Below are 26,393 nucleotides of genomic sequence, written 5' to 3' on the forward strand. Positions count from 1 at the left end.
ATAAAAAGTTGGCAAAATATAATAAACAATTATTGTAATGGTGATAAGAAAGTGAGGGTAAATAAGAATAAATGGTATTTAAGTCAAAAAAAGGGAGGATTGGGTCTCCCAAATATTAAACTATATTACGTAGCTAATAGGCTAAGACATATTGTGGAAGCAATTTCAGGAGTAGGAGATTTAGACTGGATGGAGGATAAAACTACAAGTAACATAGAGATGAAGTTGGAAAATGTATTTTTTAGGGAGGGAGAAAAAAAATGGGTTGAAAGTATAGGTAATCCGCTCTTGAGGTCTCACTGGGAAATTTGGAGTAAATATAAAGGGGAGTTGCTCCCGAGCAACTCACCTTTATCACTGGTAATAATGCTAAAGAATTTCCCGGAGGAATTAAAGAGTAGATTAAGTAAAGTTTTAATAGAAAAAAATAAAATGAAATTAAGGGAATGGTTAAGAGAAATGAATACAAGAGAGGCTTTGGAAGAGGTTTTAAAAGAAAAAAAATTAACTTGGTTAAATTATTGGCAATTAGAACAGTGGACCAAAAAGTGGGTAAGAGAAAATGGAGATTGTAGAGAATTGACGAAGTTTGAGGAATTAATAGTTAAAAAAGAAAATGATAAGGGAAAAAGAACAGCGTCAAAAGGGTTAATGAGGGAAATATATAGAATATTGTTGGAGAAAGGGTCGATGGATAGTTCAGGTAAAATGGTTTGGGAGACAGATTTGAATGTACAAATAGGACAACAGAGCTGGGAGGGACTATGGAAACAAAGAGCGTTGAGAAATATGTCAGTAAGAATAAAAGAGAATTACTTTAAAATTATATGGAGGTGGTACCTAACCCCAGTTAGATGAAATAAGATAAATAATCAGCACTCAGCAAATTGTTGGAGAGGATGTGGGGGAAAAGGAACATATTTGCATATGTGGTGGGAATGCAAATATGTACAAAAATTGTCGAAGATGGTGTTTTTGGAGATTGAAGAAATTGTGGAAATGAAGATAGAATGAACACCAAAAGTTGCATTACTGTCAGTATTTGAAGATTTAAAATGTAAAAAGAAATTAAGGAATTGATAACGAATTTGCTGACTGCAGCAAGATTGATTGTAGCTAGGAACTGGAAGATTCAAGGGGAATATTCTATTGAAGAATGGTATAAAGAAGTATGGGATATAGCTATTAATGATAAATTGACTTGTAATATTAAATGGAGAAGAGGTATAGCTAAAACAAATGATTTTGAAGGAATTTGGAAACAGTTCCTAATTTTTGTGTTTTCTAAGGGAAGTGGGAAACCACCAGCAGAAGAAAGTATGAGATTCTGGAATCAGGAATGAGATCCCGAGGTGGGGGGTGCACTTCTATGTTAATTTTGATTATGTTATATAGATATGATATTGATGTTATTCAACATTTATGTAGTATGTTGTTTCTTTAATTGTAATGGTGTATGTTTAAGTATTGTAGAAAATAAAAAAATATTTTTTAAAAAAGAATTTTTTTCCCATCAAATTAATGACTTGGCTGGATAAACTGTGGCCACAGCTAGACCTAAGGTTTATCCTGGGATCATCCAGGGTTCGCCCCTGCCTGAGCACTGGATCCCCAGTGTGTCACCTAGATGAACAGGTTTGACCCCTGGACGATCCAGGGATAAAACTTAGGTCTAGCTATGGCCTGTGTATTTTTATTGTGAGTGTGTGAGTTAAAGCCTAGTTGACTAATTGTACCAATTAATCGGTTAAAGTTGGCAGATACATATATATTAAGTTTTTTATTTGGAATAGGGGATGCCCAGCTGTTTCAAGATTGGTGTCAGGATTGTTCTTTATTACATTTTCCTCACTGTTTTTATGTTCTCATTCCAACTTCTAATTAACTGTTTAGAAATTATTACTAAAAAATCCAAAGGCTGACTGTTGGTGACTATGTTATCACAGTGACTGATGCAAAGCAGAAATCACTTAGCATTCAGATGGGGAAAACTGCCAGGACTTTGAGTTCACTCTTTAGCATTGCTTGCATACTTTAGTATCTCCTTTCCCCAAACCCCACCAAAAAACCCCAAAAACCAACAATCACAATTTAGTCTCTTCTATTTCCCTTTAATTTTAAAAAGCACACTCATTTTACATCCTGCCAAATCCTACAGATATTGAGGAATATCAAGATATACTCTGAGCACTATATTAATGTTATTATTATAATAATAATAATAATAATAATAATAATAATAATAATAATAATAATAATATGCAGATATAGACAGTCTGAAGAAATAAGTGAATTCTGATTGCCTTCACTGTAGAATCTTTGACATCTCAAAACTATGCATCTAATACTATTTATCGCTTTCTCCCTAAAGATGGAAGAAGCCCTGCACAGGATAAGAACTAAAACCATCATTATACTCTGTTCCTACCTAAGCCCCATTTGTAATATTTAAAGCATGCCCCAAGTTTCAGTAATTTTCAATATTAATACATAATTAATATATAATTAGTCTTTACATATTAATCTTTAAATATTATATATTTACATATTAAATAAATATAAATAATTGTAATAAATAAATGTTATTTCCTTCCATATATAAAGGAAAGAATGGACACATTTCAGCCAAAGTTAAGCACTTTGGGGCCTTTTTTAATTTGAGTGGGAGAGATTTAAGCATGTGATTTATTCTTCCCTTGAAATTAATAGGCATTGAGAGTAAGCAATCAACATACATTTCTTAAAGCTGCGTAAATTTGCATATGATATGCAATAATTTTGAGGAAAGAGGCATTCTTTCTTTTTCACTGAGGCATGTATATGTGACAGCAGACTCTGTTTATACTTGTATGCAAAAGTAGGCTGATTCTGACAAGCAGGTATAACATTTAAGAGGTGCCAATGCGACGTGCTGGGCTTGACGAATCCAAGGCCGGAGTTAAAATCGCAGGAAGAAACATTAACCATCTCAGATATGCAGATGACACCACATTGATGGCTGAAAGCGAGGAGGAGCTGAGGAGCCTTATGACAAAGGTGATAGAAGAAAGTGCAAAAGCTGGGTTGCAGTTAAACCTCAAAAAAACCAAGATTATGGCAACCAGCTTGATTGATAACTGGCAAATAGAGGGAGAAAACGTGGAGGCAGTGACAGACTTTGTATTTCTGGGCGCAAAGATTACTGCAGACGCTGACTGCAGCCAGGAAATCAGAAGACGTTTACTTCTTGGGAGGAGAGCAATGACAAATCTTGATAAAATAGTTAAGAGCAGAGACACCACACTGACAACAAAGGTCCGCATAGTTAAAGCAATGGTATTCCCCCTAGTAACCTATGGCTGCGAGAGCTAGACCATAAGGAAAGCTGAGCGAAGGAAGATAGATGCTTTTGAACTGTGGTGTTGGAGGAAAATTCTGAGAGTGCCTTGGACTGCAAGAAGATCAAACCAGTCCATACTCCAGGAAATAAAGCCAGACTGTTCACTTGAGGGAATGGTATTAAAGGCAAAACTGAAGTACTTTGGCCACATAATGAGAAGACAGGATACCCTGGAGAAGAGGCTGATGCTAGGGAAAGTGGAAGGCAAAAGGAAGAGGGGCCGACCAACGGCAAGATGGATGGATGATATTCTGGAGGTGACAGACTTGACCTTGGGGGAGCTGGGGGTGGCGACAGCCGACAGAAAGCTCTGGTGTGGGCTGGTCCATGAAGTCATGAAAAGTCGGAAGCGACTGAACGAATAAACAACAACAAATGCTTAATTATAATTTCTCTGATCTCCCCCCCCCGAGACCTTCTCCCCCAAAAGAGTTACATCCTTTAGTTTGTTTTTAGGGGGGCATGCGCTGTGAACCAGCATGTCCCTAAGATTATGTTTACGCTTGTATGCAAAAGTAGGCTGATTCTGACAAGAGGTGCCAATGCTTAATTATAATTTCTCACAGCAGGCACCATTTGAGAAGTGGCCATCTTAGAAGAAGACTTCCCTCTTGCATGAGAATGAAGAGGGAATGCCTCTTCCACAATACTGCTTCCCATCTGGAGTTTTTATAGCTATTCGTCATAATTAACATGTTAAATTAATGGTGTTGCCCCCCAATAAATTGGGAACACCTTTTTAGTTTATTAAAAGGGCTTTTTATTGATTAATCTCACTGGTTAAAAGTGAAAGTGCTTAATTTGGGCATGGTTGTCCCCAGTGTTATTCCCTATATATTTCTCTCTCTGTGGTAACTCTAGGGCCTGGCCAATCCCATGCCTTTGTGGCCTTCCCATATGGGAACCCTTTGCTGCTGATCGCCCCCCACTTCCCCATCACACAAGTGGAGAATTATTTATTTATTTGTGTCAGACATTTATAAAGCAAGTTCCCTAGGCATCGTACAAAATCAATAAAAACAAAATAATATTACAATAAAAATTTCTAACAATAAAAAAAAACAACTACACAAATGCCAGCACAATAAAATACAACACAAATAACCAGAACTGCAAATGACCACTCAATCCAGGAGCTACAATCAGTATCAATGTCAAAAGGATTAAAACAAAAAGATCTTAAAAGGCCTGTGAGAACAAAAAAAAAGCCTTAGCCTGCATTGAAAGGACAGCAATGTGGCTGCCAGGTGATTTTCCCTGGGGACAGTATTTCACAGCCAGGGGGCCACCACTAAAAAGGTTCTTGTAGATAGGCTGCATAATGTACATTGATGGTGCTATATAAATAAATAAATAAATAAATAAATAAATAAATAAATAAATAAATAAATAATCTAATGGTGTGCATAAGGGAACAAATCAGTTGGCCCTTGTCTGTTTACAGAGTTATTTTATTTATTTATTACATTTTTATACCGCCCAATATCCGAAGCTGGTCACCCTAAAGTTAATGACCCTAAAGTTTAGGTCACCCTAAAGTTTTTAATTTTTGTGAACCGCCCAGAGAGCTTCGGCTATTGGGCGGTATAAAAATGTAATAAATAAATAAAAATAAATAAATAAATAAATGATGCAACAAATAGCTTCCATACATCTCCCAAGCCCTATTCACATTCATGAAATATGAATACAGTTTTCCTATTTTTAAAAACAAACAAACATTTATTTTATATTTGTAGCCTCATCAATTGTTAAAACTCAGAATAGAAATTGAAATTAAAGACATTAGATCTCATAATTTGCATCACTCTATAAATTACATATTGCTCATTTTTATAGACCTGTCAGTTTATATTTCATGCTATATATCTTAACAGCCTCGCTGTCAGCTAAGATGGAAAGTACACAATGGATTCATTATAAAGCCAGAGGTGTAATAATAACATCATAAAAACATTGCAGAACACTTTGTCATTCCTCATGGGATTAATCTTAAATTGTGAATTTATGGACACAGCACAGCCCCAGGGCTCGTTTATTTTAAGTTTCACAGTTATACAGTCTTTTCAGACCACAAGGATTTCCTACAATGATCAGACAGTCATTCTTCACCTTCTGCTCAGGTGACATACTTTTGCAAGTCATGTCATTACTGATTTCCCAGGACAGTGATCAATACATTAAGTTGCTGGGTCTTAGCAAGTCTCAAACTACCAAGCACACAAAAACGTCCCACGTTTTGCTCTGGCGGGGGGGGGGGGGGCAGGGAGCTGCAATTGTGTCACGGGCTCTTACTGTATGTAATGTCATCACCATGCATTTCAGTTATTCCTCCCACGCCAAGAAACACCATTTTGAACCTCTACATTTTTTTTCCTGAGGGAAGGGAGTTGTCTTTTCATTTCTTTTTCTTTATTCTGTTAAGGTTGTTTGTGCTACTACTCCAACAATCAGGCACAAGTCTCCAGCATTTTTTTAAAAATGTTGTTTTCCCCCTCTTCAGTGGCAGGAGTAGTCCCATCCCCTTCCATGATGTGAGGGTAGATAGTTGGCACTAATACCATGTCTCCCCCTACCTGCAAACTTACAGCCAAGTACAAAATCCTGCTCACTATATTCTCATTAAAGGTTCAGTCCTGCAAGGTATGAAATATTCTAGCCTCATTCCAGTACAGTATAGCAATATGATCTTATAGTTAGATGTGCAGCCACATTCTCTTAAAGCTGATGACTGAGATGATGACTAAGGCCTTAGCTAGACCTAAGGCTTATCCCAGGGTTGTCCCTGCCTGCTCCCAGGATCCCCAGTGTGTCATTTACATGAACAGGGATCACCCCGGGATGATCCCGGGATAAACCTTAGGTCTAGTTAAGGCCCAAGACTGCAATTTACACTACTTATTTTATCTCCTGTCTGACACTGACTCTAGGGTAACACACCAAGTATCTTTTTGCCCTGGCAGCAATGAAAATTCGGGCAAGATTTATTACTGAGATTGCAGTTGACTGTGCTGGAGATGTTCTTATCTAACTACAAATTTTATATTCAAATTATGCTTTTAATTGTATTGAATTTTATTCTTTTATTATGTATGATCTGTTTGGGATTATATGTAGTATTTTCATATTGTTGTTGCTTCATAGTGTATCTACTTTGTATGTGAATGGCCTATGGCCTAAGCATTAATAAATTACTACTACTACACTACTTATTTGGGAGCAAGCCCAAGGCCAACTGAACTCAATGGGACTTACTTCTTAGTTGACATGTATAGGACAGCACTGTGAGTGTTGCAGCCTTGAGCATCTTTCAGTCAAGGGTGTGGCCATTGGAGTTTATGATCAGATCTGAGCCCATAGGACTCTTTCATTCAATCCATATGCCTACTATCCCTTTGACCACCAGGGCTAGAACGAAGGGAGAGGGATACTTAGGGAAAAACAGCTTGGTCCCAACATAGGCACACACAGTGATAGAGCATGGAGTTTGTGAGAGCCCGTAATGTCTAGGCTCATACGTAGAGGGTTAAGCAGAGTTTGAGGGGTTGGATGAGTGAGGTTTGAGTGGGCTTTGAGGGGTTGGATGAGTAAAGTTTGTGGCTGATAGAGATGATTTTTGAACTCATAACCACACACACCTATGTGGGCTGTGACACAGATTTCACATCATCTAGTTTATGGCATTATCTAGTTTATTGCCAGGATGGACCTAGAGTAAAATGCATGCATCTAGCCGAGGCATTTTTCATTATTCCAGATGAGATATACAGATCTTGCTATATCTCAGTGAGGGCATTGCTGATCTCCTATGTTGCTCGTTGGCATTTTTCTGTTTTTACATGTTGTCCCGCCATTGTAAAAGATGACAGGAATGAGCTTAGAAACCGTAGCGAATTAAGCATGCAATTAGTCTTAATCCTCCTTTGTGAACAAATCCAAATTACTGATCTCATTTTACACTTAACCAATCTTCATATGAGACTGACCGATAGCCTGCTTCTTTTCTATTTATGATATGCTTTATGTGTTTTAACTAGATTTTACTTGGATATTTTAATAGTTTAACTTGTTGTCATTTGCCATAATGTTTTGTGACTGGCTGAGATAGGAAACAAGAAATCTCCTAATATGTTTCAAGCTCTGTTCTTCATCTAATTTGTTCAGTGCAAATTGTAGGGCTACATTTACAGGTAATACAGAACACAGAAGTATTGTTTCAGGGTTACGCACAGTCTCTGGCTCATGGAAATTAATACAAAACCTAGTTTTGTATTAATTAATTAAAGACATGCAGGCAATATAAGTTTGCAAGTCATAAACTGGTAAAGGCTTTCTAAATACACCTTTTCTTTTCCTTTTTTACATCTTTGTTATGAGCTTCACTATCTGGGGAAATTAGAACTAGTCCAATGAGAAATCAAATTTTATTTCAGATGTAAAATCTTAAGCTTTATTAATCTAGATGTAATGTATTAAATAGGATTAGGAATCACTCCTTCACCTATTTGTGTGTGTGTGTGTGTGTGTGTGTGTGTGTGTGTGTGCGGTGTGTGTTATTTTCTGCACTAGGTTTTCTTCCTACTATGGGAGGGAGGAATATTGGCTGGAACAGCACATGATAGGGATTTTTTGTTTTCCAGCACTGCCTTACTATATGTTCAACTGCTTCATAGTAATAGGAAGCAAAAGAATGTTGGAGACCCTAATTCTACAGGGAGGTAAGAAAGAACCAGTCAATGGATGGGAGCAGTGGGAAATAATAGTTAGATACTAGGCTGAGTGTGTACGTTTCGGTGAGTGAGCAGAAGCAGCCCACAAACCGCAATGCCAGGGTCCAAGAGGCTTGCAGTGCGATCATATGTGCATGTCTACTCAGAAGTAAGTCTTATTGAATTCAAGTGGACCTGCTTCCAGGTAAGTGTGCCTAGGAATGTAGCCTTGGAGAGGATGGTGAAATCCCAAATGATATGAATTCCAAAGGGGTACTTTTCAAAGGCAGCTCCACATTGAGCCTGTTACAGTAGTCCAAATACGATGTAACTAAAACATGTCACTGTAGCCAGATAGAAATCTCCAGGAATAGGCACAGTTGGTGCACTAGCCTCAGCTGTGCAAATGCATCGAAAGCTGCCACTGAAACCTGGGCATTCAGGTTCAGGACTAAATCCAAGGGTACATCCAAATTGAGAACCTTAGTCTTCAAGAGACCATAACCATATGCAGCACAGGCTAAATCTGTATTCCCTGATCGGCCTTCCAGCTAACCAGGAGCACCTTTGCCTTGTCTGGATTAAGCTTCAGTTTGTTTGCCCTCATCCAGTCCATTGCCAATATCAGGCACAGATTTAGAACTAGAACAGAACAGCTTCCTTGGATTTAGATGGAAAGGAGAGATAAAGTTGGGCGCCATCAGCATGCTGGTTGCACTGAACCCCAAAACCCCAGACAACCTCTCCTACTAGTTTCATGTTTATGTTAAATAGCATGGGGGACAAGATAGAATCCTGAGGCCAACAGCCAATGCGTCGAACAGGAATACTCCAGTATTGCCTTCTGAAGTTGTCCCTCCAAGAAGGACCAAAGCCACTGTAGAACAGTGCCCCCAAGTCCCATCCCAGAGAGACACCTCAGAAGGATACCAAGGCCGATGGTATCAAAAACCACAGAGAAGTCCAAAGCTCTAAGCCATGATAGCTAAACAAAATCTTCAAAAGCACTATATTCTGATTATCATATTGTTTGCTACGGACAAACAATAAGGGATGACATCACCATTATGGACTGTTTGTAGGCATGCTAGAGGCATTTGTCTGGCAACTTTATAGATATAATTATAAACTAGATAGCTTTTTGCTTAAGCAATCAGGAGGCTGTTTGGTTGGCTAGAGCAGCTGTTGGATGAGGTGGTGCTGGTCAAGCCAAGCCACAGGATAACTGTTCTAAAATCTCCAGGTATCAGTGCAGTAATATCCTTTGAACATCCCCCCCCCCTATACACCATACTGTTTAAAATGCACCACATTGTCTAGTTTTTTTGTAAATAACTGCAGAATAAAATTAAATATGTATATGTACACTGGGTTCTTGGAGCTTTAGCAGATGCCCTATGAACATTTAAAAAGAATCTTGATCAATATTTTTGATTCAATAGTGAACACATTATGTAGCACAAATTATGGTTGCCCATTGATAAAACTTGATTTCTCATGGAGCTTTTGTCTATAAAAATCAGATTTATCTACCATTAGTCTGCATTTTGATCTGAGGATTTGTTTTCTTTCCAAATATGTTTTATACTAGCCTTTTGTGACTCTGTAAAGTGGGAGACTGGTAATGTGTCATACTGCTTTTACATAGAAACAATCAGTTGCAAGGCACATCACGTAATTGTCTTTGTCCTTCATTGTCACAGAAGATTACTTAATAAACTGAAGATAGCCATGCTAAGACTCTTCCTCCTTCTGCCAGTAAAAGCATATTATTGCTTTCCCAGTGTAGGATTTCTATAGAGCTTTAGTTTAGTTTTATGGAAGGTGAAGCTGGCATGAGCAATGCATAATGGTTTTGTGGCCAGGATGGCTTTCTTTGATCTCATAGGTGAAATCTACAGCGATGCCTTCAATTAAAAGAGGGAACAACTCCCATGGAAATCATCATCATAGAATAGCAGAGTTGGAAGGGGCCTACAAGGCCATCGAGTTCAACCCCTGCTCAATGCAGGAATCCACCCTAAAGCATCCCTGACAGATGGTTGTCCAGCTGCCTCTTGAAGGCCTCTAGTGTGGGAGAGCCCACTACCTCCCTAGATAACTGATTACATTGTGGTACTGCTCTAACAGTCAGGAAGTTTTTCCTGATGTCCAGCCGGAATCTGGCTTCCTTTAACTTGAGCCCATTATTCCGTGTCCTGCACTCTGGGAGGATCGAGAAGAGATCCTGGCCCTCCTCTGTGTGACAACCTTTTAAGTATTTGAAGAGTGCTATCATGTCTCCCCTCAATCCTGCTGTTTGAATATATTAACTCTTTGCTCTAAAATTTCCAATATTTTATAAATAGTTTGGGGTAAAGTTCAACAATTAATTCATTTCAATGAATGAATTTATGGGGGAATTTACGAGCCTTAAACAGAGACCATGAAGACTGTGACTAGGTGGTGACTGGTGTACCTGCTCAGTCTGCAGTCCAGGTGCTAACTGTGGATGGGCAATTTCAAGGGCCTGTTGCTCTGCCATATGGTTCTTTATCTTTAAACCAGACTTTGACTGAACATACCATTAAATGTTCATTAAATGTTATAGTGTTATAGCAGGTGAATCTAGTGAGGTGTCCAGAGTAGTCTTGTCCTGTAATCTTGGATGAGTTTCAGTTGGTACAGCTCGAGGATGTTAACAAGGTGCTTGGACAGGTCCGCGCAACCACCTCTGCTCTGGATCCTTGCCCTTCTTGGCTAATAAAAGCTAGTAGGGATGGAACAGCCAGCTGGGCCAAGGAGGTGATTAATGCCTCTCTACAAGAGGGAGTGGTCCCAGACCGTCTGAAAGAGGCGGTAGTGAGACCACTCCTGAAGAAAACTTCCTTGGACCCGGAAAATCTTAGTAACTACAAGCCGGTAGCAAATGTTCCATTCCTGGGCAAGGTCCTTGAGCGGGTGGTGGCGGGCCAGCTCCAGACACTCTTGGATGAGACTGATTATGTGGATCCATTTCAGTTGGGTTTCAGTCCTGGCTTTGGCACGGAAACAGCCTTGGTCGCCCTGTATGATGACCTATGTCGGGAGAAAGACAGGGGGAGTGTGACTCTGTTGATTCTCCTCGACCTCTCAGCGGCTTTCGATACCATCGACCATGGTATCCTTCTGGAACGTCTGGCTGAGTTGGGAGTGGGGGGGCACTGCATTGCAGTGGTTCCGCTCCTACTTAGCAGGACGGCTCCAGAAGGTGGTGCTTGGGAGACATTGCTTGGCCCCGTGGACTCTCCAGTATGGGGTTCCGCAGGGGTCGGTTTTGTCCCCCATGCTGTTTAACATGTACATGAAACCATTGGGTGCGGTCATCCGGAGTTTTGGAGTGCGCTGTCATCAGTACACTGATGACACGCAGCTCTACTGCTCCTTTTCATCCTCATCAGGTGTGGCTGTGGATGTGCTGAACTGATAGCTGGAACAGGGAGGTTTGAGCATATAACACCAATTCTGGCCTGCTTGGCTGCGACAATGGACTGGATGAGGGCTAATAAACTGAAACTCAATCCAGACAAGACTGAGATGCTGCTGGTGGGTGGTTCCTCTGATCGGATGGGGGACGTTCAACCGGTTCTGGATGGGGTTGCACTCTCCCTGAAGGAGCAGGTCCGTAGCTTGGGGGTTCTCCTAGAACCATCTTTGTCACTTGAGGCTCAGGTGGCCTCAGTGGCACGGAGTGCTTTCTACCAACTCCGGCTGGTGGCCCAGCTACGCCCCTATCTGGACAGGGATAACCTAGCTTCAGTTGTCCATCCTCTGTTAACTTCCAAATTAGATTACTGCAATGCCCTCTACATGGGCAGCCTTTGAAGACAGTCCGGAAGCTGCAGCTTGTGCAAAATGCGGTGGCCAGATTGATAGCTTGAACAGGGAGGTTTGAGCATATAACACCAATTCTGGCCTGCTTGCATTGGCTGCCTATATGTTTCCGAGCCCAATTCAAGGTGCTGGTCTTAACCTATCAAGCCCTACATGGCTTGGGACCGCAATACCTGATGGAACGCCTCTCCCGACATGGACCTACCCGTACACTGCGCTCAGCGTCTAAGGTCCTCCTCCGAGTGCCTACTCCGAGGGAAGCTCGGAGGATGGCAACAAGGGTTGCCCCCCGACTGTGGAATGATCTTCCCGATGAGGCTCGCCTGGCGCCAACGTTGTTAACTTTTCAGCGCCAGGTCAAGCCTTTTCTCTTCTCCCAGGCATTTTAACAGCATTTAACAACGTTAAGTTTGTTTTTAATGGACCCCAGAATTGTTGTTTTTAAATGGATACTGTTGTTTTTATACTGTTTTTATGTTTTTTAAATTTTTGTATACTTTTAATGTTTACTATTTTTAATTGTTGTAAACTGCCCAGAGAGCTTCGGCTGTGGGGCGGTATATAAATGTAATAAATAAATAAATAAATAAAGGACTGGCCTCTCTAAGGCAGAACACTTATCCACCTTATATCAGTTCTTTCCTTCATCCAGCCTGACTATCCTTGTGCAGTGGAGGAGTGGACCCCTCCACCACACAGGCAAGCTGGCATGATCATTGAGGACTTTATCCACACAACTGTATGCAGGTAGGCCAAAATTGCATATCTCTCTTCCCTTTTTTGAAAGGGAACTATTTCATGAATTGGGTCTGTGTGCCTATAACCATAGGCACACAGCAATGGGATTACACAGCTTTTCCTGTTTTTCCATCATGCAAAGAAGGTCATTCAGGGGCTGGGTGAGTGCATGAACCCACATATGTAATCAATGCACACCTAAAGAGCGAGAGATACATTTCAAATATGAATACTCGTCAGGAAAAACATGCCCAACAGGATGTGTACGCCTTGCATTTCAGAACTTGTACACTTTGTATTTGTTAAAAAAAACCACACCATGAACTTCAAGATCCATCTGAATCATCGTTTCTTCATATCCTGGTTCTGTTTGTGTTGTCCTTTTATTCTCTCAGTATCCCCAATACTGTTCTGTGTGGTTCTGGTACATAAGTCGTTCCTCTTCTTGCGATTCTGGGCTGTCCTTCATAGTTTCTCTGAATGATTGAGAGTAGCACAGGCATCTCTGTCCCTTATAGATTCCAATAACATTATTGGAACCTAATCCTAATTTTTAAAAGATATTGTTTTTATATGGAATTAAAAAATAGCTAGGTGCAAGTGATATCAGTTCAGTTCCAATGTATTTGTTTTATTCACAATTAAAAATTAAATGCACAAAGATAAACAGTATACAATTAATACAGCGAAATCATGAATTTGCATTGTTGATAACAATCAAGCACATGAGTTTTATTGTGGTGGATCTCCTCCTGCCATAATAAAAGTGGGGAAAGCTTTGATTGTCAGGGATGAAAGGACATTGGAAAACATTTGACGAAGCAAATTGTGTTTCATATTTATTTATTTTATTACATTTATATACCGCCCCATAGCCAAAGCTCTCTGGGCAATTTTCAAAAGTTAAAAACATTGAACATTAATAACAGATATACAAAAAATTAAAACCATCAAAAGCATAAAAATGATATTGATTTAAAAACGATATCGATTTAAAACAACTAGATATCTAGAAATCAAAAAGTGGATTGCTAAATGGAACATGAAACTGAATAAAGTATGAACTGGACGAGCTGTTACCATATTTTCTGATTCAAATCACATGGAAAATCAGGTGGAGACATAACTTCAGACTTCTTACACATGAATGTCAAATACATGGCATACTAACTCCTGCAATGTTATGCCAGTATAGAACTGACATTGCTCTGATGGGTTTGCAGGTAAGTGCACAAGTGCAAATATTTAGGAATGGTGCATTGAACTGGTACTTAAATGTTCCTGAGACTTAGGCCTTTGCTAGACGAGGGGTTAGCCTGGTGCGAGGCCCGGGCTTGTCCCTATGTGTCCAGGTGACGCACAGGGGATCCCTGGCTCAGGCAGGGGTCAAACCTCCCTGGCCCTGGGGTAACTGGCACCGCTTGTGGCCTGGTATTTCCCGCAGTCTCAGGTTGAGCCCGAGATGTGGGTGTGTAGTCTGGTCTGCCACTTTTCCCAGCTACAATTACTCACGAGTAGCCGGGGAAAGCAGCAGACGGCACGCAACACTCCGCAGGAGCGCTGCAGCAATCAGGGCAGGGTGGAGAGATCGGGGGGGGGGGGGAAATCGGAGCCATGGGAGATGGGGGGAATCGGAGCCATGGGGGGAATCGGAGCCATGGGCGATGGGGAGAACCGGAGATCGCGGGGGGGGATTGTGGCCAGGGTGTGGAACTCGGGGACGGGGAACCCTGTTTTTAATTTAAAAAACCCTATCTTTGCCACTGGTGCGCTCCTGCGCACCCAACCCTTTAAGGCTCGAACAAAATGGAGGGCGCGACGGGGCTTTCCTTTACCCCATCACGTCTGACGTGTGGAAAGGAGAGACAGCCATGGGGGACTTCTAGCACGAGCTGGCCCCTCCTCACCACCGGATTTTAAGGTAGGTCTAGCAAAGCCCTTACTGAACTGCATACAATTTCTCAATCCATAGATAGCAGTTATCTTCTTAGAAAAGGCATCGTTCCTCTCTTACACAAGATAGAATGAAATGACACAGATCCAGAGGTTCCTGTCCTCAAATGGAAAGAGCTTCTTTTGATGGAAGGAGTTTTCCGCAAGCAGTTTTCTGCAGGTTATTCAACCAGCTGAAAAAAACAATACTTTTAAACACCTGGGCAAATAAAAAAGTTTCTAACCTAGCACTGAAAAGAGAAATCCCAAAGTCTGCTACCGCAGAGAAGGCCCTCTTTCTTATGCATGCATAATATATTTCTAAAGATGGAACACCGTCAAGGGCCTTCCTGATTATCTTAATGCAGAGGCAGGTTGATATGGGAGGAGATGCTCCTTCAGATATTTTACCTGGCACCAAAATGATGGCACCGGTCATCCTTCCCTGGGTAGGGTGTTCTACAAATGGGGGCAGGGGAAGGGGACACCACCAAAAGTTGTTTCCCAAGTTGTCATCCAAGAAGGAGAAGGTGGCTTGAGATGAGCCTCCTCTGCAGATCTTTAGAGATGAGTAGGCTGGTATAGGGAGAAGTGTTCCTTCAGATATTTGGGTCCCAAGCCATTTAAGCCTTTAAAGGTAAGCACCTGCACTTTGAATATGGGTTGGCAGCCAATGGGCAGACAATGTAGTTCCTTCAGAACTGATGGGAAATGGCTCCATCTATATAGAACAGCCAGAACTCTAGCAATCAAATTGTGTACCAAATGAGGCTTCCAAACCCTTTTCAAGAACAGCCCACAGTACTCCAACCTGGAGGCTGACAGCTTATAGTGACTAACTCTACGAGATAATGAGATTGAGGGTTATGGAGGTTTTTATAATTTTTTGATGGTGATTTAGAATCATCTCACTGTTTCAATTATAAGCAGGTAATGATTGATGGAAAGAGACTGGATAGGTATATTACCTGTTTTATTTTAATAATGCAAATGTGATAAATGTCCTCATGTGACTCCATCTTATCAGAATGTAATGTGTGAATCTCCAGATATATATGCCATTCTTATAGATTCATTGGGTTACTTATACATGGTGGTTGCAAAAACAGTATTTGAGCAGGGTCCCCAGCAACTCAAGAGTTGCTGAAACACCACACTCCTCCAGCCATGCACAATATGCCAAGTCAGAGAAAGCTAGGGATCTTTGTCAGCTCATCAACTCTGGATATTCCCATATGCTAGGAAGGCCTTGAGCACCCTAGCTAAACTGGCTTTCCATCTGTCAGGATGAGTCATACTAAGCAAAACAGAATTGGGGCTACATCAGCCATCAAAACTATAATTCCAAGGACACAACTTTATTATTATTATTTTTAAAAATATGCTTGCAAAGTTAAAGACTAGAAAGGAGGAGTATCTGTTCTTTTGGAAACTTTATTTGGGTAAAATGAAGCGATTTTTTTTTAAAGTGTGCATTATAAAATCAAAGTCCACATTTGCTACATATGTTCTACCAACTCTAGAGAACAGATGTATTTATTGTTCTTTCATTATTCGTTTAGTAACAGCAGTATGTTAAGTGCTGCATAAATTGCGCAAACAAAATATGTAATATTTAATATACTTGTTATTCAATATTTACATTTGCATTAATTTTCACACAAAAGAGAGCTTTACATCACAATGAGAAGAACTATAGAAAATATAAAATTAATATTAGAAGAACTGGCATTTATCAGTTTGCAGGTCTCACAATTAAATGAATATATAATTAATTTTACATTCTTTTTACAGACAGTAGATATCACTACTTCTCTGGCACTTGTTTTGTATATTGCATTACAGTGCTTTTCAGATGTTTGTAGTATTAACAAAACAACATTTTGCAGCACAGTGGAATTAATCCATTGCACAAGACACAATTTTGGAATGAGTCATTTGGTTTATTTTTGTCAAGCACATAAACTTGTGCCTGGCAAAAGTAATCAAGAATTGCTGTGCTTCAGTACATCAGTTACTATTTCAAATACCAGGTTATGCCTATGTTATTCCCCTGGCACCTTGCTTTCGAATACTATTGATGGAATTAGAAATCCAGAGATTATTGAAACAAAATCTGTGCGCATGTTTACATGAAAGTAAGTTCAAATGAAGGTGGACTTTTTGACTCAAGATTAGTAAGCAACCTGTCTTGGATAGGGTTGCACTTATTTTCTTTATTTAAAAAAACTTACATCTCATCAGTTTCCCAAAGAGGGATCTAAAGGCAGCGAACAGACAAAATCAGCAATATTAAAAAATATTCCAAACCCTTTACTCATGCAATAAACTAAAATAATAATAACTCATAAACAACAACAAGAACAACCCTTTGTAAAAACAACAGCAGTTTAACCATTTGGTTAAAAGCCCGACTTTTAGCCAAATGCCTTCTTAAAGAACCATGATTTTAACATAGCACCTAAAATGGTACAGTGGCAAATCTTAGTTGGCAAACCATTTCATGATGTGGGTACAACTGCAGAGAAGGTTCTAGATTAGGGGTCCTCAACCTTTCTGACCCCAAGGGTTGCACTGAGCTTTGGCAGCAGGCTGACGGTGGGGTGGGGGCACACCAGCACACAAACACTGAAAAGCTGCTTTGGGGGTTGATGGGAGAAGGGGAGGCAGTCCTTAAGTTATTTAGGTCACAAGCCATTTAGGATTTAAAGATTAAGACCAGCACCTTGAATTCAGCCAGTATATAAACTGGCAGCCAAGCAGCACCAATTGCAATCACCAGACACTTTTCAAGGGCAGCCCCAAACAAAGTGTGTTGCAGTAATCTAATCAGGAGATATCATAGGGTCTAAATGACTGTGGTAAGACCCACCTTTATCATGAATGACTGTAGATATCAAGCCAGCTGAAGCTGGAAAAGTGTTATCTTTACCACCAGATTGTGGAGCACTCCCAAACTACAAACCAGATCTTTCAAAGGGAGTGCAACCCCATTGAAGACCAGTTGCTTACCTAACCTTGAGCCAAAGTCCACCTATTTGACTTAAGTAAATTCAGTATGCACAACATCCTGCAAAGTATGGTGAGTAATATGTTGGACTTGGGTCTTGACATCTCATCTCGAATTTTAGCTAAGCTATTAAATTACTAGAGCAAGTTTGGACAAAATACTATAATCAGGATTACCTTCCTAGCCATAAAAATTGATGTTTTTAATGGCCATGTGATACTATTACTGATGGATGAGAGGATACCTTTGCAAAATCTTCCTCTGGTCCCATAAACTATGTTTATCACCCCATCACATCCATACACAGCAGGTCTACTCAAATGCATATACACACACTCCCACCTATGGCCATTTTGTCCTGTCCCTGAACTCTTTCCTTCCACTATTTTGAAAGTGAGGAAATAGTGACCATATTCTTAATGAAGGAAACTGGTTTATAGTTCAAGAATACAGTCACCTTATATGAAAAAAGATTTCTCAGATAATGAAACAAGAGCAGAGACCTCCTGCTTTCCTTTCTGTAGGCTAATCCAGCCTTGCAGTATCTCTTTCACAGGGTTTTGTGAATGTCAATGCAATAAATGTTGTTGCTACCTGAGGATATGCACATCGTGTACAGCTGTTTACAAATGTGTAAAAAGAAAGAAAGAAGCTTATAGCTGAGAAGGACCAATGAAACAATGGTTGCAATAAGGGGCAAGATTCAATGTTTGGCTAGCTAGACTGTTCATAAAATGGCTACTAGGGTCATCTTCTGAGGTAATTAATACACATTGCTCCTGGCTTCAGAAAAACATAATTTAAGTATTTAACATTTTTCTAATTTCAATGGCACCGCAAATATGCCACCTGAGGGAACTAACTGCCTGCCTCACTCTGGCTCACAATAGAGCTACACTTGAAGGTTAGTGCCATTTTGTTGTGTTACTAACTTTCATACTGACAAACTTGGGTGACTAATCAGGGAATAGATGTCAGGATCAGGTGTGGACTAACATACATAGAAAAAGACCTAGGATTATCAGATTGCCATGTTGGATGCAGTCAATGGGCAATTTTCAAGTAGTATATATTCAAACTATGTCGCCTTCAAAGTAGTAATGACTAGGGGTGGTTGTTATTTTGAGGGTTGTGCCTGATTTCTCCTTCCTCTTAAAGCTAGGGTCCTGGCCTATGGGACCCTGATAAAGAAGTTCATATTCTATAAAAGGCGAGATTGCATCATAAAAAGAAAAGCCTCCGATAACCTTATCACCTACATAGTATTGGAAACCTGAAAATCTAGTTCTTTTAGAAAACAAGAGAAAACCAAGAAATTATTGCTGATGGGTAGCCTAAACTGGATTATCGCTAGCTAAACAATTTAGTAAATAAAAGAATGGTTCTTAAACTCAATAGCGCTGTAGAGTGTAATGACACTGAAAAGAAAAGGCTGATGAGACCACACAGGAAGGGCACAGAAAAACAATAATCACAATAAAGGATTCCAGTAGTTATTATCTCTGTAAAGAGTACAAAAACTTTGGGTTTGTTTTCTTAAAAAAAGAAAAAGAAAAAGATGAACAGGGAGGAAGAATTGAAAAATTAAATGGAATAGAACGTTGTGGGTGTGTTGCAGGCTTAAAACAGAAGATAACACAATAAGCTGAGAAAATGCTAGGTCTTAAAGGGGACAGCTATATTGGAGGTCTCTGTGATAAAACCATTTCTTCTCTCTAGGGGAGGAATCCCATATGCTAATAGCAAATGTATGATCCAAGTATGAATTCTTGTGTAGCAAAAACTGGACATTCATGTAGATAAAGGGGAGGTATCAGCACGTGTGGGGTTTACGAAGGAAATGGTCCAATGAGGGCTGAGCATACTTAGTAGACACAGGCTTCATTCAGACAACACAATAAGCAAAGTGTGTGGGGGGGTAAAGAGTCAACCATCAGTTGTGTTGATTATTGTGTCATCTGTTGGGCAACACACAACTGACAGTTGACTATTTTGCCAGAATAGTCAACAGAGAAAAACAATGGCCGGCTCAGTTGACTATCCTGACAACCGTTGCCTATTGTGTCATCTGAGGGGCTCTGTTGATTATCTGTTGATTATTCTTCCCTGTTCTCAGAGTCGTGAGGCAAGAGCAGCAGAAACTTGGCCGCTCTAGCCCCACAGGGCTCTATGGGCAAGGGAAAATAATCCCGTGCTAGCGAGCACTTCAGGAGCCCTGATCATCCTGTCCCTTGGTAGGGCAGGGCAATCGGGGCTCCTGAAGCGAGCCCCCCCCCCACACACACACCTGATGCGTCTGAAGATTCCCTTGAGAGGATAGAAAGAGCCCATTCCAAATTGATTGGGGGTGGAGGATGCCTCCCGCAGCTGAGCATGAGTTGTCCAACTGCAGGAGGCAGACGTCTGTCCAGATTGGTGCATTGGAGGAACGTGCAGGGGTGGGAGCTGCTGGTGTCACCAGCCAGTCCGGCCCCTAAGTCATCCTCTGATGCGTCAATCTCCATAGGAACAGGGCAAGGGGCAGTGTTCTTGCACCTGATGGGCATAGAAGAGGCGATGCTGGGAACCACCACTATCCACAGAGTCTGTACGACATGGAAAAGAAAGTCTCCTGAGGAATCCGCCAGTCAGGTTCATAGCAATCCGGATATTTGAACCCATTGCGGATTTCTCCAACATCTTCGGACCCTTTGCATTTGTGGATCTCTGTTAGCAAGACATTGAATTTAGCCCATATTATAAAAGCATATCAAAACAAAATGGCTTTCGGCCCCAAATTCACATTGGAACAGCTCTCCTAGCCCAGTCTTTGAGATCTTTTGAGTGGGTTCTGCCTATGGGGCTGGAAATCAGTTACCCAGGCAAGGAAGTTCTCTGTTGTTGTGCCCTCATTATGGAACACCCTGCCTTTGAAGCTGAGCCAGGCACCTTCAGTAGTTCAGTTTCACCAGCTACTTAATACATCTCCCTTTCCCCAAAGAGACCTTTGAGACTTCTGTTTTGTTTGAACAGTCTGTTGTATTTATTATCTAGCTGCGGGTTTAATAACATCATTTTATTAGTGCTTGTGTTTTGTATTTTTATTTGCAAATCACTTGTGATTTATTATGAAAAGCAGTATATAAATTCAATAAATAAAAACAAACTCTGAAACACTCCCTGCTGGAACTCCAAGTGGGCTCCTATATTGTGCTCTTTCTAGAGCCAGGTGAAGACCTTTTATTTTCCCAGGCATTTTAGTCTTTCAGTTCTTGTTTTAAATCTTTGCATTGCTGCTAGATTTTATTTTGGTTCTTTACTTTTATTTTACACTGTGGTTTGGATTGCATATTTATAAGAAATCTACATATATTATGCCGTTGCTTGGGGCCTGTGATTTTCTATAGTTGAAAGAGCACAGGCTATTAGATTCTGTAATAAATCATACATCAATAAGTTTATCAATTCACTAATCAATATTTTTCAAATAAAGTAACTGCAATAAACTAATGGCTTCATTTCATAACAAGCTTTTCTCCATATCTAGACGAGAAACTAATTTTATATGCTCTTATCTTAGCTAGGCCTCATGTAATATGAACCTAAAACCAAAGAATGAAATGGAAAATGTTAATAAATAATGATGTTTTGAAACACAAGCTGCTGTACAGCCACCGGATCCTCTGCATTTACTCTGCTGGCAAGAGAAGAGATCATTGTATATGGAAAATAATAACATCTTGGCAAAATATATATGTAGTAAATGGAGGGTAGCTACATTCTGTGCATCTTTGCCAACTCAGTTCTAAACATCCTTCAGTGGAGGATTTTTCTTACAATAATTTAGGATTGAAACCAAGATTAAGGCTTGTTTTAACAGCTTTTTTGGAGACAGACAGACCAGGGATGAATTTAAGAACAAAGCACAAGTGCTCCTTGAACCTGTTCTAGAGTCAAGGTTGGACTTTGCAGTCTAGTGTTTTCAAGTATCCTCCTGTTCTAAAACAAGTAGACTGCACAAGATTTGAAAAATATCATGATGAACTCACATGGTAATTACAATGTAAAAAGATTATTTGTACCATGAACAGTGTTTTCAAATCATCTAATGCCACCTGAAATCCAACATTTTCCAAGAGAGACAGATCACCTCCAGGAATCACAGAGTAATGTTGTAAAAGTGACGAGTTATCTCATGTCATAGTTCTTATGCGTAACCAATCCTATTTCCGTCCTAGGAGAGAGCTTATTATTTGTGTGTGGAATAATTAATCAAGGAAGATCAGAACAAGATTTTTTGTGGATTTATTATCACACAAATAGTAAGAAATCCTCAGGAAGAAGGCCTGGGCCTTTTCCTTGCTCCAACCTCTCTCTTGTTGTTTCTACACCTGCCTTTTTCCCAAAGATCATCCCTGTACGTCCAAATGACACACAGGGGATCCCGGGAGCAGGCAGGAACGATCCCTCTATTTTCCTGGGATAACCCTTAGGTGTAGAAATGGCCTGTCTCTTACATTATCATATCTATGAATAGCAAACTCATTAACTGAATGCTGGTCCTTATGCATTCAAAATGGCACCATCCACAAACAAGAGGGAAACTCCAAGATTTGCAGAAGTAGAAACAAACAAACAAAACAAAAACAAAACACTTTAGGAAAAACCAAAACCAAAACCAAAGGGAGGACCTCTCCAAACAGCTAAATGAAGACTGAACATGCTCAGCAGGTACAGAAAACCAGGGGAGAAGGAGAATGTAATGGAGCATCCTGAAATAAAGGATAGCTGGTTGGCATAAAGCGGTGATAGGCTGGATAGGCTTGATAGGCTGGAGTGCTGGGCTGAAAACAACAGAATGAAATTTAATAGGGATAAATGCCAAGTTCTACATTTAGGAAATAGAAACCAAATGCACAGTTACAAGATGGGGGATACTTGGCTCAGCAATACTACAAACGAGAAGGATCTTGGAATTGTTGTAGATCACAAGCTGAATATGAGCCAACAGTGCGATATGGCTGCAAGAAAGGCAAATGCTATTTTGGGCTGCATTAATAGAAGTATAACTTCCAAATCACGTGAGGTACTGGTTCCTCTCTATTCGGCCCTGGTTAGACCTCATCTAGAGTATTGCGTCCAGTTCTGGGCTCCACAATTCAAGAAGGATGCAGATAAGCTGGAGCGTGTTCAGAGGAGGGCAACCAGGATGATCAGGGCTCTGGAAACAAAGCCGTATGAAGAGAGACTGAAAGAACTGGGCATGTTTAGCCTGGAGAAGAGAAGATTGAGGGGAGACATGATAGCACTCTTCAAATACTTAAAAGGTTGTCACACAGAGGAGGGCCAGGATCTCTTCTCGATCCTCCCAGAGTGCAGGACACGGAATAACGGGCTCAAGTTAAAGGAAGCCAGATTCCGGCTGGACATCAGGAAAAACTTCCTGACTGTTAGAGCAGTGCGACAATGGAACCAGTTACCTAGGGAGGTTGTGGGCTCTCCCACACTAAAGGCATTCAAGAGGCAGCTGGACAACCATCTGTCAGGGATGCTTTAGGGTGGATTCCTGCATTGAGCAGGGGGTTGGACTCGATGGCCTTGTAGGCCCCTTCCAACTCTGCTATTCGATGATTCTATGATAAGTGAACAGGTGCTCCATACTGCAACATTTTGTTACAATATTCCCTTGGTTTTTTTTAAATAAACCATCCCATTTAGAGTGGAGGGAGAGGATGGTTGGAGCCAGGAGTGTCATTATTTTACTTCTTTGCGCCAGCTATGGAAAACTCTAAGGCTAAGTTTCTTTTAGTTAAGAGTGAGAGACTTAAGATCATTTTTGGATGAGGCTATTGCTTACACAAACAGTGATATTGTAGCCCAAAGACCCTCAGGAAACGTCCGCTTATGTCCCCACAGAAAATAACTACAGGAGTGAAAGGATGTCCTCGGCTCAAATCAGGCGGGCATCCTTCCACCCCTCTACGTAAATCAATTGCTGCAGTTACTTCAGGTGCTTTTCTAAGTAGAAACTGAAGAGAGGGGCTTGCTTTTGAGCAACCTCCACCACCCTCCCTAACACGGATTGTCCTCCTCATTCGTCTACAGCCTTTTAGTGAGAGAGGGGCCGTAGCTAGACCTAAGGCTTATCCCAGGATCGTCCTGGGGTCAAACCTGTTCATCTAAGTGCCACACAGGGCATCCAGCGCTCAGGCAGGGACGGACCCGGGATGATCCCGGGATAAACCTTAGGTCTAGCTACGGCCAGGGAAGGGAGGGGGGATCCGTAGGAAGGACCCGCAATGAAGGGACCGTGTGGAGCGAGGCCGAGGCGCGCAAGCCTCGCTCAGGACAAATAAGCCCTTCCAGTTCCTGACCAGCGGCAGTTACCTCAGACAGGCAACTTCCCTCAGACAGGCTCCCACATCACCCAATGATTTCGCCATTCGGTATAAACAACCCCGCCTCTTCGGGATACCGCAAGCCAATAAAAACACGGCGCTGAGGCGAGGGGAATGACTGAGCCCATCATTTCTTTTCCTCTCTTTTCACCCCACCCTCACTGCGAGGAAGGGCTTTGCTACCCCCTCCCCTCCCCTCCCCTCCCCTCCCCAACGTTCTGGTTCGGTGGAATGATTGACGCAGCTCTTCGACCAATGCGCTCGCCCGCTTCGGAAGGGCCCGCATCTCTTGCCAATGGCGCGCTCAGAGCGATGCCGTTTGGTTGCGCTGTCGGGCGAAGTTGATATGAGGCGCGCACCTCTGGCAGCAGGAAGGTGGTGACTGTGGAATGCGAGGAGCTGCTGCTGGGTCCTTTGGATGATCCCTCCTGCTGCCGCCGCCGCCGCCGCCGCCGCTTTCGCCTTCATGGCTCCAGGCTTGGGGACAGGATCCTCCTGCTTGGGTTGAGGCACGTTGACCCATCGCAATGTGGCTCTGGGCGTAAGTGGAGCGGATCAGCTGCTCTCGCTGCTGCTGTAATGGGCAGCTCCAGCACTGGGCGGTGTGTGTGACAGCAGCAGACCCAGCCTTGCCAGGATTAAACGCGTGTGGAACAGGAGGAAGGTAAGAGCAAGAGCAGCAGCAGCAGGAGGAGGAGGAGGCAGGGAGACGGGCTGGAGCTCCTCGCTTCCTTTCCATAACTGCCCTCGGGTTGATTGTGTACATCTAGTTCCCTCTAAACTCTTCCCTCCCCTCCTCCAGATCAGAATTATTTGGGTGTCTGAACCCGCCCAGAGCAATGCTGAGTTTGAGGGATGGGACACGAGTAAAAGGCGTGTGTGTGTGTGTGTGTGTAAGAGAGAGAGAGAGAGAGAGAGAGATGGTGGTGGTGGTGGTGGTGCAGAAACAATGAAGGTGAGGTGTCTCAGGAAAGCGCCCTCTTATAGCTGAGGGGAAGCCTTCGGCCGACGGAGAAGGAAGGCCCCCCTCGCCGGCGAGGTCTCTTTCCCATTCACATTCGTGCCATTCCTGCCTCCCCCCCCCCCCATTGCCACTCCTTCCGCTGTGTGGAAAGCAAAAAAACTAAAAATTGCACTCCTCACAGCCCGGGTCCTGTTTCCGTCGCTGGAAAGAAAGTATTTCAGTGTCGCTCATCCTCCTGAAAGCGAAGTATTCCTTATGCGACGGAGGACAAGGTTATCCTTCTCTCAGAAAATGCCCTTTACCTTTACCTTTACCCTCTTTGGGTCCCTGGAGTGTAAATGCCTGCAGCAGCAGCACTGGCTGACTTTCCCATTATGCACAAATTCCCCTAGGAAGAGAGGGGGGGGGGGGAAAGGAAACAACTGTTACACCTTTTTGTCATCAGCAGGGAGACAAAGAACTTCTCTCACCTCCCTCTGTGTGTTCTGCTGGCAGAGCCTTAGCGCAGCACTGCTTCCGAGAGATGCTGGAGGATGGCCCTGACCTGCGCCTTTAAAAAAAGAAAGACAGAAAATGTTGTTTTGGATGATGAGGGTGTTGATAAAAGGACGGATTGGTTTGTTTCCAGACAGGCTCGTGGCTTGCATTCTTGAAATTGCTTCAGCATTTCTCTCTCTCTGAGGGTTTGGGAAGAGGTGTGTGTTGTGAGTCCATGAATGCAATGTAAAAAACATAAGGAATTACCTCCATTCGTAACATTACCACATAGAACACATTAGTCACTGCCTCATTCCAGTTCTTTTTTTCCCTTTCCAGTCTGAACTTCATCTGAGCCCATGAGGAGGAATGACTACTCCCTAAAGGAACTTCCTTGCAGTTGCTTTGTCTCATTGTCATGGCTTATGGTGCACCCAGTCAATAATGTGCCATACATTTAAAATGGGATTTTCTCTGGGAAAGGAATATCCAGAACATGCATCCTGAACATCCTTCCAACCTCTTCCTCGTCCGTTGTTTCCGTTAGACTTGCGTATAGATCATTTAGCACAACCAAAACTATTACACCTGTCTCGCTCAACCTGAAACTTCCTACTCCAGTTGAGCTTTCAGGTGCGTCAACTCTGCGTCGCCATGGCTTCCGTATGGAAAAGATTGCAACGTGTTGGGAAACACGCATCCAAGTTCCAGTTTGTGGCCTCTTACCAGGAACTGATGGTTGAATGCACCAAGAAATGGTAAGTAGCATCTACTGCTGGGATGATCTGCTGATGCTTGAACGTTGCCTCTTCTGCTGATTGTCTCCTCTCCAAATAGGATGAAAGAAAGTCGCAGATCTCCCTCTCAAGTGCTTTGCGTTGTACTGATTCTACCCCTGTGGGAATAATTATTGCTTGTTCACCAGGATTGCTGCTATAGAGTCTTACCAAGCATT

The 26,393-nt window shown here is 41.7% G+C and overlaps 1 protein-coding gene across 4 annotated transcripts in view; it reads left to right on the forward strand.

Moving 5' to 3' along the window:
• Positions 1-24,406: 24,406 nt before the first annotated feature.
• Positions 24,407-26,393, forward strand: part of EHBP1 (EH domain binding protein 1) — a 313,384-nt gene continuing 311,397 nt past the window's right edge. For 3 of the 4 annotated variants that reach the window (XM_063115970.1, XM_063115971.1, XM_063115972.1), the window contains exons 1-2: positions 24,407-24,661; positions 25,778-26,196. In XM_063115970.1, coding sequence (XP_062972040.1) covers positions 26,093-26,196 — 104 coding nt within the window. In that variant the 5' untranslated portion in view covers positions 24,407-24,661; positions 25,778-26,092. The remainder of the gene's footprint in view (positions 24,662-25,777; positions 26,197-26,393) is intronic. The other variant, XM_063115969.1, reaches the window with a different exon arrangement.

The sequence above is a fragment of the Elgaria multicarinata genome, chromosome 2, assembly GCF_023053635.1.
Source record: "Elgaria multicarinata webbii isolate HBS135686 ecotype San Diego chromosome 2, rElgMul1.1.pri, whole genome shotgun sequence".
NCBI lineage: Eukaryota > Metazoa > Chordata > Lepidosauria > Squamata > Anguidae > Elgaria > Elgaria multicarinata.